At 35.3% G+C, this 13,115-nt stretch overlaps 2 protein-coding genes across 16 annotated transcripts in view; one reads left to right on the forward strand and one right to left on the reverse strand.

Moving 5' to 3' along the window:
- NT5C3A (5'-nucleotidase, cytosolic IIIA) overlaps positions 1 to 11,141 on the reverse strand; it is a 36,329-nt gene extending 25,188 nt beyond the window's left edge. For 2 of the 9 annotated variants that reach the window (XM_088149967.1, XM_088149964.1), the window contains exon 1: positions 11,040 to 11,141. Coding sequence is in view for 2 of the 9 variants with exons in the window: in XM_088149961.1 (XP_088006087.1) it covers positions 10,346 to 10,483 (138 nt within the window). In the remaining 7 variants the exon portion in view is untranslated. Of the gene's footprint in view, positions 1 to 9,845; positions 9,927 to 10,345; positions 10,762 to 11,039 lie in introns of those variants that run through there. The other 7 variants (XM_088149966.1, XM_088149963.1, XM_088149968.1 and 4 more) reach the window with 5 other exon arrangements.
- Positions 10,724 to 13,115, forward strand: part of BBS9 (Bardet-Biedl syndrome 9) — a 205,660-nt gene continuing 203,268 nt past the window's right edge. For 3 of the 7 annotated variants that reach the window (XR_015797719.1, XR_015797720.1, XM_088149957.1), the window contains exon 1: positions 11,195 to 11,622. The gene's annotated coding sequence lies outside the window, so the exon portion shown is untranslated. Of the gene's footprint in view, positions 10,842 to 11,194; positions 11,623 to 13,115 lie in introns of those variants that run through there. The other 4 variants (XM_088149954.1, XM_088149958.1, XM_088149955.1 and 1 more) reach the window with 3 other exon arrangements.

Genomic DNA, 13,115 nt, shown 5'->3' on the forward strand with positions numbered 1-13,115 from the left:
TCTAGCTTTCACACTGATATATTTCCCACTGGAACAACTTACTCTGACTTTGTCACTTGAAATGTTCTTATCCTTCATTATCTTGTCTAAATTTATCACTACCTGCCTCCTCTTTACTTTTCTAAAACATTTTCTGCCTTTATTCTTGAGCCCAGGAAAACAAAATTACCTTCTACCTTCACCTCTTCATAATCTTTAAATTCACTAAATATGCAGGTTGTCATTCCCTTTGCTTTTTTAATAGATGAGATATTCAAGCCTTTGACAATACACAGATGAGATATTCATTCAGATTTTTCACTTATCATTTTTTATTTTAATAATGAGCTCTTTTAACTCTAGTTTTGGCTAACAAAATGATGTTGTCTGCATATCTGAAACAATTACTGTTTTGACTTCCACTTTTGATTTATCTTTTCCAATCTTTCCATTCTTATATTTATTCTACAATAAAAAAATATGAGGAGAACATGCATCCTTGTCTCAGTCCCTTCCTTAACCTGAACTACTGTTTCTCCAAATTCAGTTCTTACAGCTGGCCCTTATTCACTGTAAAAATTCCTCAGAAGAATTATCAGGCATTTGAGTTTATCTATTAGACATTATCTGTGTACATATTATGTTATTATTGCTACATATTATTACATATTATTGAGAGCCAGTTTGGTGTAGTGGCTAAAGCGCTGGGCTAGAAACTGGGAGATCCTGAGTTCTAGTCCTCCCTTAGGCATGAAAGCCAGCTGGGTGATTTTGGGCCAGTCATGCCCTCTCAGCCCAACCCACCTCACAGGGTTGTTGTTGTGGGGAAATAGGAGGCAGAAGCATTAGGTATATATGCCACCTTCAGCTGACCAAAAACAGAGGTAGGATAAAATTAAATAAATACATAAATAAGTACTTTGAATACTCTTGAGTATTTCTACCATAGTTGTAAATTTTTCTGTGATTTCTCTAATCTTAAAAAGATATTTCACTTTCCTTTTTTTGTTATATTCCTCTAACTATGGACATCCTTGAGATATCTTGAGATATCTTTCCTTACTTCACCATAGGAAGTCTGTGTTCTGTCATCATATGTCCTTCCTTTTTGCCCAAGACTTTCATTGCCAATGGCTCATGATAGTTTGTTCTAAAAGCCTCCTGAACAGTTTCCTATTTGGATATATTTTTCTCCACTTTATTTTTCACAATGTCTCTTGTCCCTTTCCATAGCTCCTCCTGTTATCTTTTGCATAAATGCACTAATTCTATTTCTGGATCAAAGAAAGGCAGGCTGCTCCCTTGAGGCGATAAGAGATCACATACTTTGAACATCTGATGAGAACAGATGATGGACTAGAAAAAAACAAATGCTTAATACTGTTGAGGGAAGCAGAAGAAGAGTACAATAGCTAAAGTATTAAAGAAATTATTGGGATTTCCTTAGAAGAGCTACAAGTTATTATTAAGTCAGGACAAACTAGGAACTATTTGCCCATACAGTCACATGGAAATGAAGCGACTCAGTGACACCCACTACATAGATGTTTTTCTGCATTCTTTAAACTTGAATAATGATTGTTCTAAATCATGCTAATGGTTTACTAAACACTGATCTCTTGCCATGCATGTTTATGAGAAGCTACTGAGCTAAAGATAGGAGATCCTGGTTCTGTGCACAGCTACTCTAATATATTAAGACATCAATAATATGGACTGTAGTTTCTTCTAAAGAACAAAAGGCACTCATGTTCAGATTTGATATCAACTGTCTTCAAGAAAGAATTCCTGTTCAAATTTTTTCTGAACAATAATAATGTTTTAGTTCAACTATAGTTTAACTATAACAATACTGTATATAATTTCATCAGGAGAGAGATTGTTTTCTTCAGTGAATGTTATAAAAAGCTTTAAACAGACTTCTAAAAAAACCAAACCTGAACTTCATTCATGGAAATCAATATTATAAGTAGAAATTTAATATGACAAAAATTACACACACACACCACAAAGACATTAATTAAATTAATAAATATATGATAAAGTGAATGAAAATTTAAATGGAATTCCACTTCCGGGTATGATTCTTTCATCATTTTTTACTCACACTTTAATTCTAAAAATGAATGGCATCTTATGGTACAGTATTCTATGAAGTTTGATTGCAGCATATATTGGATAATAAGATAATTTAAAGATAAATTATGCCTGTTTCTGCTTATAAATGAAATAAGATAAATAACTTTTTGTGAGATAGGTGGTATCTAAATTTGAAATATAAATAAATACATAAATAAAATTTATCAAAAAGACAAGTAATATTGAGTATTACCAGGATGATAAAAACACAAGCATAAAATGGGAGCTAAGTAGCACAGAATTAATGAAGATAGTGAGAGAAGATGTTACAGGAGATGCAGAGGTTGATTGAGAGATTCAGTCTAAAACACTGCATATTGAACTGGAAAGGCAAGTGAAGTCATATACAGAATATCTGTGGGAAGTAGAAAGATGTGTTTAAAAGAATGAAAGTGTCAGCTGGGGTAGAGCAAGATGGCATGAAAGAGAGGAAGCAACACTCCTCTGCTTCTAGAAAAAAATTTATGTTGCAACCCTGAAAATTCAATCTGGATATTTCATATAGCGGAAAATAGGACCTTAACACTGTAATACATTCCTCAGTGCACGAAGGAGATGCAATAAAATCTGCCAATTTTAAATGTCTGTGTTATTACCAAAAAGTATATGAATATGTAGGCTGCATTCATATACATATAGTAGCATTGTCTGCTGTATCCCTGGGAACATGGTTTACTCAATGAAACAGCAGCAGACAATCAATGTAATGTAACATTTTACATTGCACTGGTTTCACCATGAGCAATACTTTGTTGGAATCCAATATTCCTTTGCAGAGATTGTTCAGCTATTTTTTAAATAAGTATATGAGAAAATAAAAAGGCCACAGGGAATAGGAAGCCCTATACAAACTAACAAACAAGATGGGCTGCTTTTGCAGGGCCACTGTATGCTCTTGTATCTGAATCAGACAACCTCTGCTTCCATGTTCATTGATGCATCCATTCAAAATTTGTATACTGCCTTTTATCAATTTCAGATTTGGTTTTGACCTTATCTCTAGACATAAATTATGGTGAAAACTTAAGAACTCTACTGTTGGTAGGTGTCTGTTTCTGCTTATACATAAACTTTATGAGAACTCTGTTTTAAAAATTAGGTGCAGTATGCAGGACCATTACACTAAGGAAATTTCTGTCAACAAAAGAGTTAAGCAAGGATGTATCTTGGCACCACTAGTGTTAGATCTATATATCAATCTGCCAACTGTTCTAAAGCAAGCATAATAATAATAATAATAATAATAATAATAATTATTATTATTATTATTATTTTAAAAATGCATATAAAGCCAGAATCGAGAAGACAGCAACAGACAGCAAATGCTGCCCCTGCAAAGAAGCTGAAGAAACAGTGGACTACCTAGTTAGACTACAAACAATGGCATGACAAAGTAGCAACAATGGTGCACTGGAATGTTTGCAAGAAATACCATTTGCCTGCAAGCAAGAACTGGTGGGACCACAGAACAGACAAAGAAATAGAAAATGAAGAAGCTAAAGTGCTCTGGGACTTTAGAATTCAAAGAGACAAGTGCCACACAACACCCCAATTATCAAGAATTGTTGATAAGATGAAAAAGTCTGGATAGTGGACATTGCAATACCTGAAGACAGCAGAATAGAAGAGAAAGAACTGGAGGAATTCACAAGATACAAAAGACCTGCAAATAGAAAGAGAATGACTGTGGCAAAAGAAAGCGAAGATAGTACTAATAGCAATAGGCTCCTTGGGTGCAATCCCAAAACATCTGGAGCACCACTTGAACACCACTGGCATTGACAAAATCACCATCAGTCAATTGCAAAAGGCAGCTTTACTTGGAAAAGCTTATATCCTGCAAAGATACCTTTAACACCACCAAACAACAACATCTGCCTATCCCAAGTCCTTGGGAAGGACTCGATAGATGGATAAAAATGCCAAATCCAGTCTACACATCTGGCTGATTATACAACCAACCATAATAATTTATTAAATTTATATACTGCCTGACTCCCAGCAACATTTAAGCTTAGCTTTAGATACACACTGTAGTGCAGAAGCTCTCAAAATTAGTTATGCAAAAACTAAAGTTTTAGTATTTGTTAAGCATCTTAAATGCACAGAAGTTAGGAACAGCCCTGCTGCCTTTTTACTACTCTAGGGGTGCATTATTCATACCTGCTGCACTAAAAGTATTCTCAGCTAGAGTGTGGGCACTCCTTTAGACAGAGCGCAATCTAAATTCTTAAGAAACATATTTTAAGTGCCACAATGTGTTCCTAATGTGGTCTTGTGCCATGAGGTTGGCTTAACCAATACTGAAACCTGTATTTGGACAGACATCTTCGCTTATTGGTTAGAGTTACTTTTTTTCCCCATGGACTTAACACCTCTAACTATTCAGTGAATCTTGGGGTAACACATTTCATGGGAAATTAAAGTGCTATGGGCTGTCATGTAATGCAATCCTCATGAGGGGAAATGAAAGTGCAGAGGCAGCTCTTAAAAAGCAGGTCAAGGATTTGGAAGCCAAATCAGACTGGCTACCATATCCAAAGATGTGGTCGTGGGCAGTTGTTTACCTTTTTTCAAGCTGGCTAGATATCTAAGCCAAATAACAGCTCCCAAATTCAGAAGAGCCTTACCCCTGGCAAGATTTAATGCCCTCAAACAGCTGTTCTAGAGGGAGTATTACAGGGTATCCTATTTGAACACTTTGCCCTGTGGTGAAGAAGTTCCTGAAATATTAGCCTATGTTCTTTTATATTGCTTCCATTACAAAGGTTGCAACTAATAACACTTTATCTAGTCAGATTTCCAGGCCACCCAGATCCATTTTAATTACAGTTGCTACTATCTGATCAGTGTGATTTTATTTCTCCTAATGTGACTTACTATGCTTTACTATTTGTAGATTAGGTCACATCTTGATCACATCAGTTATATAATTATTGGGTTTTACTGTGGTTTCTATTTGCTGTCTCACACTTTTTGTTTTGAGCTGGCATATGACCGTAATAAAGTATCTACCTATAAATAAATTACATCTTTGTTGTAATTATTTTCTGTGCACCTACATTTCTTTTTTTCTGTTGCCCTGTACTGATGTAGTTATACGCAAATGAGATGAATTATTTCTAGTAACACTGCATCATCTGAATAAAGTAAAATCCACAAAACTATATATTTAAGCATTAAAAGTAATTTTATAAAAGAAACTGACAAAATTTAAGCCAAATATGTTTAGTATACAAAGAACAGGAATAAATCCTTTATACAGCAACTCAATTCAGCTTTTGATGGATAAACAAAAATGTCTGATACCAGATAAAATAATTATAGCTACTTTCTCTACATTCCAGTTCATTTGTATTTTTAAATGTTCTGCAGATTATGCAGTCCTTTATATACGGTATCCTTAAAATCTCCTTTATTATCTAATTCTTTGTAAAGTAAAGTAATATTTTCCCTTTAGAGAGAAAAAAATAGTCCAAAACTAAATTGTTATAGTGATACCTTACAAATTATGCTAAAATTCAAATTAGTGCCCCCTACTGCTTTATCATGAATATAACAAAAATTGCTATTATTGTTAGATAGTAAAGCTGCCAAATCAGATTAGAAATGAATGTAACATTACTACCTCCATTATAGCTTTGCTGAGATTTTATAATATGCTGCATATCCAAAAGGTACCAAGCTATCCTAAATATATGCAATATCTTAGACAATAACCACAATGATTTAAAATTAATCAAATCAAGAGGAATATGGTTGCCAAGTTATTTGTGTAAACAAATAGTTAAATCCAATTCAATTATGTTCCTGCAATTATGCAATTGGAAGAATACATTTATACAAAATAATCACTATTATATCCAGTTTGAGCTTATTAGTGTTTTAAAGTGTAGCTTTGCTTTGTTTTAAACACTCACAACAAATAATCCAGATTTCTTACAGACTGACACTGAACAGTCATGAATCACTCATTACAACTTAAAAGTAAAATAATATATTTGGATGGGGAATAAAACCCTCAAACAAATATAAAACTCTAACAGACATATTAAGGTAGCCCACAAGTTTTAAAGTCTTGGGAGCTCCACTCTTGGTGTGACTGACTGCACATTTGCAAAAGTAATCAGAAATAAATGACCTTTCTGACTTGTGACTCTAACTACAACTGTTAGTCAGCACATTTGTGGTAACTATCAAGACTCTCTAGAAAGAATCAGTTTACAAACATACTAGGACAGAAGATACCATTGCCTCTCCCACAGCAGTGATATTTCTATCTTTCTAAAGTTGCTCTCTTATATTTCCTTCAAATGAGTAAATAGGATTTCTGAACATGTTTAGAAAATCAAGCTACTACATTAAATTCCATATCCTAAACTCACAAATATACACATAAGACTGACGCTTCTTTGAATAGTGACGTCAAATCCTGTGCAAACACAACCAGACTTTGTACTTACTTATGAAATGAACAAACAAATTTGATATATCCAGGCTTCCCTTTTTCTACACTAGTGGAACAAAGTCTGACGTTATAACAGATTAAAGCTTCAAATACTCTAAACAGCAGCAAGATTAAATAAAAAGATATTGCAACACAAGTGAAATCTCAACCAAATGTTAATCCATATGAAAATGTGAGTAGGAATTGTACATTTTATCTAAAAATATGTTTTCATGTAATTCATTGGATTACAGTGGTCAATATCACAATTTACCTTGTACTCCAGCAATTCTCCCTGGGTAGAGCCATCCTTCTCTTTTGTAAGTACTGCTGTTATTTCTCCAGCACAGTTACTTGGTTCACAACTGTTCTCTACCATCCCTCTGCCTGTATCACTGCACACATAATATTTATTCTGAACTATGGCCTACATATACTCTTTTCTCTTCCTGGAGGATCTCTCCTAAGCCTGAGAAACCACAATGAATCAATTTATTTGCATATCGTTATTTTTTTTCTGCTATATTATTCCTGTGCTGTTACAGGTATTCATAATTTCAAAGGAGAAAGCCCTGTTGTGTTACTCTCCACTGCAATTCATAGTCGAGAGGTTAAAGGGCCTCTAAGATGAGATGCTGTCTACTGTCTATTGTTGAATGTTTACTGGGTTTATTCTTGGCTACCATTGTATGTTTTTTTATGTTTTATTAATATTAGGTAGGTAATATTACAGTCTTTGACCAGCATATTGTTGATACTGTTTTTACTGTTTTTTAATATGTTGTTAGAGCCCAGAGTCACATATGTGAGATGGCAGCCATATATATTGATTTAATAAAATGAAGAAATAAAATAAATAAATAAATAAATAAAATAAAATAAAATAAAATAAAATAGAAGCATAGAAGTATCTGGAAGATCCCCAAATATAATCTATTATTGTTCCTTTGGTTTCAGCCACCCACTGGTATCCTATATATGCTTATGGGCAAAGTAATTCAAAAGGCAGCATATAGATTTACAAATATGGAACAGCATGAAGTTCTTCCTTGCAAATTATAGATTCTGATCACTAATCTTCTGCTGATGAATGAACCATATACTATTTATGTTAATTCAACTATTCTAGCAATATGTTACCATAGTGGTGGTAATGGATACTAACAGAAACATAGTCGCTTTGATAGTGGAAAACTTGGAAAGACAACATAAACATTGAAATTAATATTAATATTGGAGGCAATATATAGCTATTGTAGCCAAAAGTCAGTAATATGTTAATCTTCCAGAAATTTTTCTAATCCAGGTTTTTAAGCAATCATAATTGGTAGTACTAATCAGCACTATGTAACTCTTACAATTCAGTTCTACTGCATGAATCTATCTACTTTCTACACATCAATGAATATTTTAATACTGTTCTACCTCTGCATTATTTGCTTCTGTTCTAAAAGAAAAAGCCCCAAATGGTGTAACTTCTCCTCACAGAAGAACTGCTTTAGTATCTTAAGGCTTTCTTTCCTAAACCATCACTAAACTGTGGATAAGGGTTTATGAGATCAGCCATAGAAGCTTCTTGCATCAAGGGAATCAAAATCAGATAATACTTGCAACCCTCTCTAAGGAAATCTGTCTTAAAGGATTCTTCACTTATTTGATATTGATTGCATTAATAAGTTAGTTAGCATACATCTGGTTTACCAATGTGTGATAGAATTGATAGTCAGTGTGCACAATGCTAGAATCAATAATTCTTTGATCTGGTCCAACGGACTTACATTCTTAGTGTTATGATGGCATTTGAAATATTGTGACTATTATTTAATTATTTTAGTAAGAATATAGTATTTTTATATCCAGTGATATTTTTACATTATTTTGAACATGATAGCTCTTAACCTCTCTGACCTTATTACCATAAAGTAAGATATAAATATTAAAATGAAATGTAACTGTATTAAATGCAATAAATGATGGCTAAGCACCACCCATGGCTTTGCATGTTGTATGAGCACAGCTTTCTTGTATCCAAAAAGCAGAAAGTTCTTTCCAGAAAAGACATTTATCTATAAGTAACCTTGTTTCAGTTATGCAATTTTATAAAGCATCCAGGTAACACAAGCTTATATAAGAAAACACAGAGTTACAAACCAATCCAACTTTTTCCTTACTCTAAATCTGTTAAAGCAGAAAAGTCACAGTAGTATCCAGTGCCTTTAAGTGGTAATATTAAGAGCCTCTGGACTAACAGCCTTATCAACAGAAGAATCAGAATAATGGCTGTGTTTCTAATGATTTCACTGAGTGTTCAGAACTTCTAAGCAAAAAATTACTATAACAAAATCAGTATGTTTTATTCTCCAAATCTAATATCCAGTTCGGAAAATCTCTTTGAATCACGAGGTGGCCAGACTGTAACATTTAACCCAACTCTATATTTATTCAGCAATTTATTAAGCTCCATTAATTACTACAAGACTCATTGCCTATGCATGCCCAAGTTTTCAGTCTTCCTTTACAATTCCCATTTAAGCATATCAAATCAGAAAATTGCTTAGATTTTGACTGGACACTGTTGAGCCCTATACTGTTGATCTAAAATACAATTCAGCACTTCACTGACTATCATATCACAATGCACCATCATTATCTTAACCATGTAGGGAATTAATCCAATTTCTTGGTTTTCAATTACATACTAAGTGCATAGATTGCAGTTGCACAACATTACATTAAACTACAATGGACTAGTTCATAGGCCAGTATGATATGCAAACCGAGCCACCACTGAAATGTATATAAACAGCTTCACACTACCCAGCTTACCATTCATTTCATTCTTAGCTTTCAATGAATCACATACATGATCAATTTTGGGGTTTCAGTGTAGTAAGTATCTGATTACTTTTGTATGGGAAATGAAACTCTGCCTCATAGGACTATATTAAAGATAACTCTATTTTGCTGTTGCAGGTATGTCCTGCTTGTGGGTATCCCACAGTTTGCGTAAGCAACTACAATAGAGTGTTGCCTAAATTGATATTTAGTGTGATCCAGCACAGCTTTTATGTTCTTACCTGCAACGTAAATATGTAAATTTAAGTAATAGCATATTAAGTGATAAAGGTTGGTATGTGTCTTTGGGCAATTTACTACAGACATTTATCAGTAATTAACTAAAGCAATCTGATAACTTTCTTACTCAAAACATCTTCAGATAATAATCTCATATAAGTGAACAAATTCCTTTATTGATTAGAGGGGATAATAGTCACATTACCTAGGTAGTGTGGATCCTACATTCATGAACACAATACTGTAGTCAATTCCAGGCTGCCAGCAAACTTGTTTATTGGATAACCTGGGAATGGATATTAAAAGTGAAAACTAAGCCTTATGTGTATAAATACCCCATGTAATTAGCACGAGGCTCAGACTGCAACCTATATATTCCGTGTTCACACATACAGGGCTGTACCAACCTGATCCAACTATGCCAATCTGGTTTACCAACTTCCTTCAGCGTCACTCCCAACTAGTAAACAAAGGATTATCATCACAACTTTATTCATGTTCAGAGGCCTATAGCCAGATCCTAAGTATGTTTACTTCTAAGCCCCAGCCTATTCTATCTGTTAGGATTCATTTTCAATCAATAGTGCTAAAACTGGTAGGTACTAATTGCACGTTTGCTCGTCCGCAAGTCTTGGTGAATTCCACGAAGCTGACATCCGGAGAGAAGGCACAGAACTGGGCATTTGGGTCCTAAAGCGCGCTTACCATCTCTATAATCTTCGTTTTCCTGCCCGTTTTCTTCTTTACGGTGAAGATGTATTGGGCCAGGACTACTCCACCCACCAGGGCGCACACGCTGGCGCTGGCCACTGCTCCCATTTTGGCTACGGCGCTCTTGTCCATGGCGGCACACTTAAACGCCGGCTTTGAAGCCGAAAATGGAGATTTCGGCGAGGTCGCGGAATCTGGACCTCCGACAAGCCACAAGGTAGCTCTCCGAGGCCCTGCACGCCGCCTGCCGCCCTGGGCCCTCGTAGAGTCCCTGTCCTCCGTCAAAACGCCGTTAAGCGGGAAAAGGAGCCGAATCCCGTCTCTTGCTGCCTCAGACGCTCTATTCCCTGCCTACCAGCGAGCGCGTACAAGAGAAACGGCGGTTGACACTAACAACGCTCTTGACGGTTGAACTGAGAGAGCGAGTACTAGGACTATTAGGAAGTGCCCGGCTGATCCAGTGGGAGAAACCATCTTACCCCACAACGGGGTAAGATTTAATTTCTTTTTTGTTTTTCTAGTTACTTATTTTAATTCAGAACAGCTCTTCCGTTTTTTTATACTTAAATTACAAAATGAAACTTAAGTAAGATGCGAGGGGAATACTTTCACTGTGCTGAATAGATATTTCCTCTCTTTGTATACCTAATTGTACAATCCAATCTACCACTAATCCACCAATACTTACCCTTTTTGGGCTAAGACTACATTTCCCAGCATGCACTCCGCCGCCTAGAACACCAATCCCACCGGCCGCAAACTTCAGCCGGGCTTGCCGCCTTCTCGTCCAAGGGACTTGCCTTGGGAATAGGAGGGGGCGGGGCAGGCGTTGGTTGTTGAGATGCTATGACAACGGGAAGAAAAATGGCGACGGGTAGAGTGGCTTAGGTCGTGTCTGTGGCTTTTCATCTCACTATTCACGTAGCTAAGTTCATCCACGTTCCTGCTTAGTAGGCTTGATTTTATGTTCATCATGGCCGTTTCTGTTTACTTAACTTCTCATACGTTTCTCTTGTAATGCTGGCGTAAAAGAACGGCACTTAAAGGGCTACCATCCGCTATTTTGGTCCTGATATAGAGCAAAAAACCCTAAAGTCTGTGAGTAGTGACCCTCTTTCCTTTAGTGCTCATTTCTCTTCCTTGTCACACGCATGTGCCGCTTAAGCTCTTGGAATGGGCTAGTGCTCCTTCTCTGTAACTGTGAATATGTGTAAAGAAGGACAACACAGGTGAGAAAAAAAGGAAGATTCTTCAATTACCGAACGAGTCGGGTAAGTCAATAAAACGAACATGATTTAGTGCAATGGAAAGAGCTATTATTTGGAATAGCACGATACTCTGCAAGTTTTCATCCAAGTAGTAACATACACTTGCGATGTTGTAAGTGTGTAAGATTGCTATTATAGCCATGTTGTTTTATGCATGCTTTTCTTGGAATAAATCTGTTAAGCTGAGTAGGAATTACAGTAGAAGGGCTTGAGTTTGGGCTGCATGGATGTGTAACGTAATCACCCCCCTGTACATGTTTTCTGGATCAATACAGTTAATAGGATATGCTTGTGATAGTCTGTTGTTAGTGCTATTCAAATCACTATAGTACTGAATATTGTAAAGGGGTTGTTTCATCTGTTTTTAAATTTACAAATGAACAGTGCCAGCATGATCTTAAAGAGCTTTAGCACTATTTGTGGAAAGTGATATTTTAGATTAATTTAGATCTTAGTTGGCAACATTTGCACAGTTTTGTCAAAGATTTTGCAATCAGTAGAACTTTAGCTATACTTTTTGTGATTTGAATATGTGTATTTAAAAAAAATTGCATTAACATACTCAAGGATTACTCAGTTTCTTCTTCTTCACCATATACTGTACCAGATAACTTTAAGTAGGTATTAGTGCAAGCTATTTATATTCTGCCTGATTGAGTTAACGTGTGTCACAAGGACAACTTGAAGTCCATTATGGTAGAGAATCTCATTATGACTGCAATCCTGTTAAATCCTGTTTTTTGTTCTGTTGTTTTGAATCTTTTGTTTGCCACTTAGAGTTGCAACTGGCAAGATGGGCAGCTATATAAATAATATAGAAAATATTTTTGTTCCAGTCTGTCAGTTATTCCTTGTTCTACAATATTTTGTTCTATTCTTCCAACTCAGTTTTCCTTTTCTTATGTTCAAAAGGCAATTTGTGTTCTGTGGTCATTAGGATTTTTTGTTCATACTATTTATACTTTTCTGCAGGTCTTTGGGTTTCTCCAAGACTTTGAATACTTCTTCCATGTACAAGGGCATTGCTCCTTTGGCTATATAAGCAACTCTACTATTAACATCAGAAAAAGGGAGAAATTATACCAGATATCCAATTAACACATTTGAAGTAGTTAGAAAACAACTTGTAGCTCCTCATATCATGTTAAATAATGCTCCAAACAATACCTCACAATCAATTTCCAAGGGTGTTAAAGAGTGCAAGATATTTCATTTTAAATAGATTTCCATTTTATCTAAATAGATAAAATAGATCCTAATATTGCAAAATAAGAAACAAATCAGGGTCCTGGTTTTTTTAAAGAATTTGCAGTAATTGGATAAGAAGCTTGTTATTTCAATCCATTGTGGGAGAAAGGATGCGTCATGCTTTAATTTATGGAACTGTGTTACTAAGATGCCAGCATAATGTTCATTTCTTGTACCACATTGGTGTGAAGGTATTTATTTAATAAAGGAGAATACAAAATGAAATCCCATTTTGTGATCTATGTTGT

This window comes from Python bivittatus, unplaced genomic scaffold, assembly GCF_059951505.1.
Source record: "Python bivittatus isolate LINGU-HERP-01145 unplaced genomic scaffold, Pbiv_v1 ctg000610_np1212, whole genome shotgun sequence".
Lineage (NCBI taxonomy): Eukaryota > Metazoa > Chordata > Lepidosauria > Squamata > Pythonidae > Python > Python bivittatus.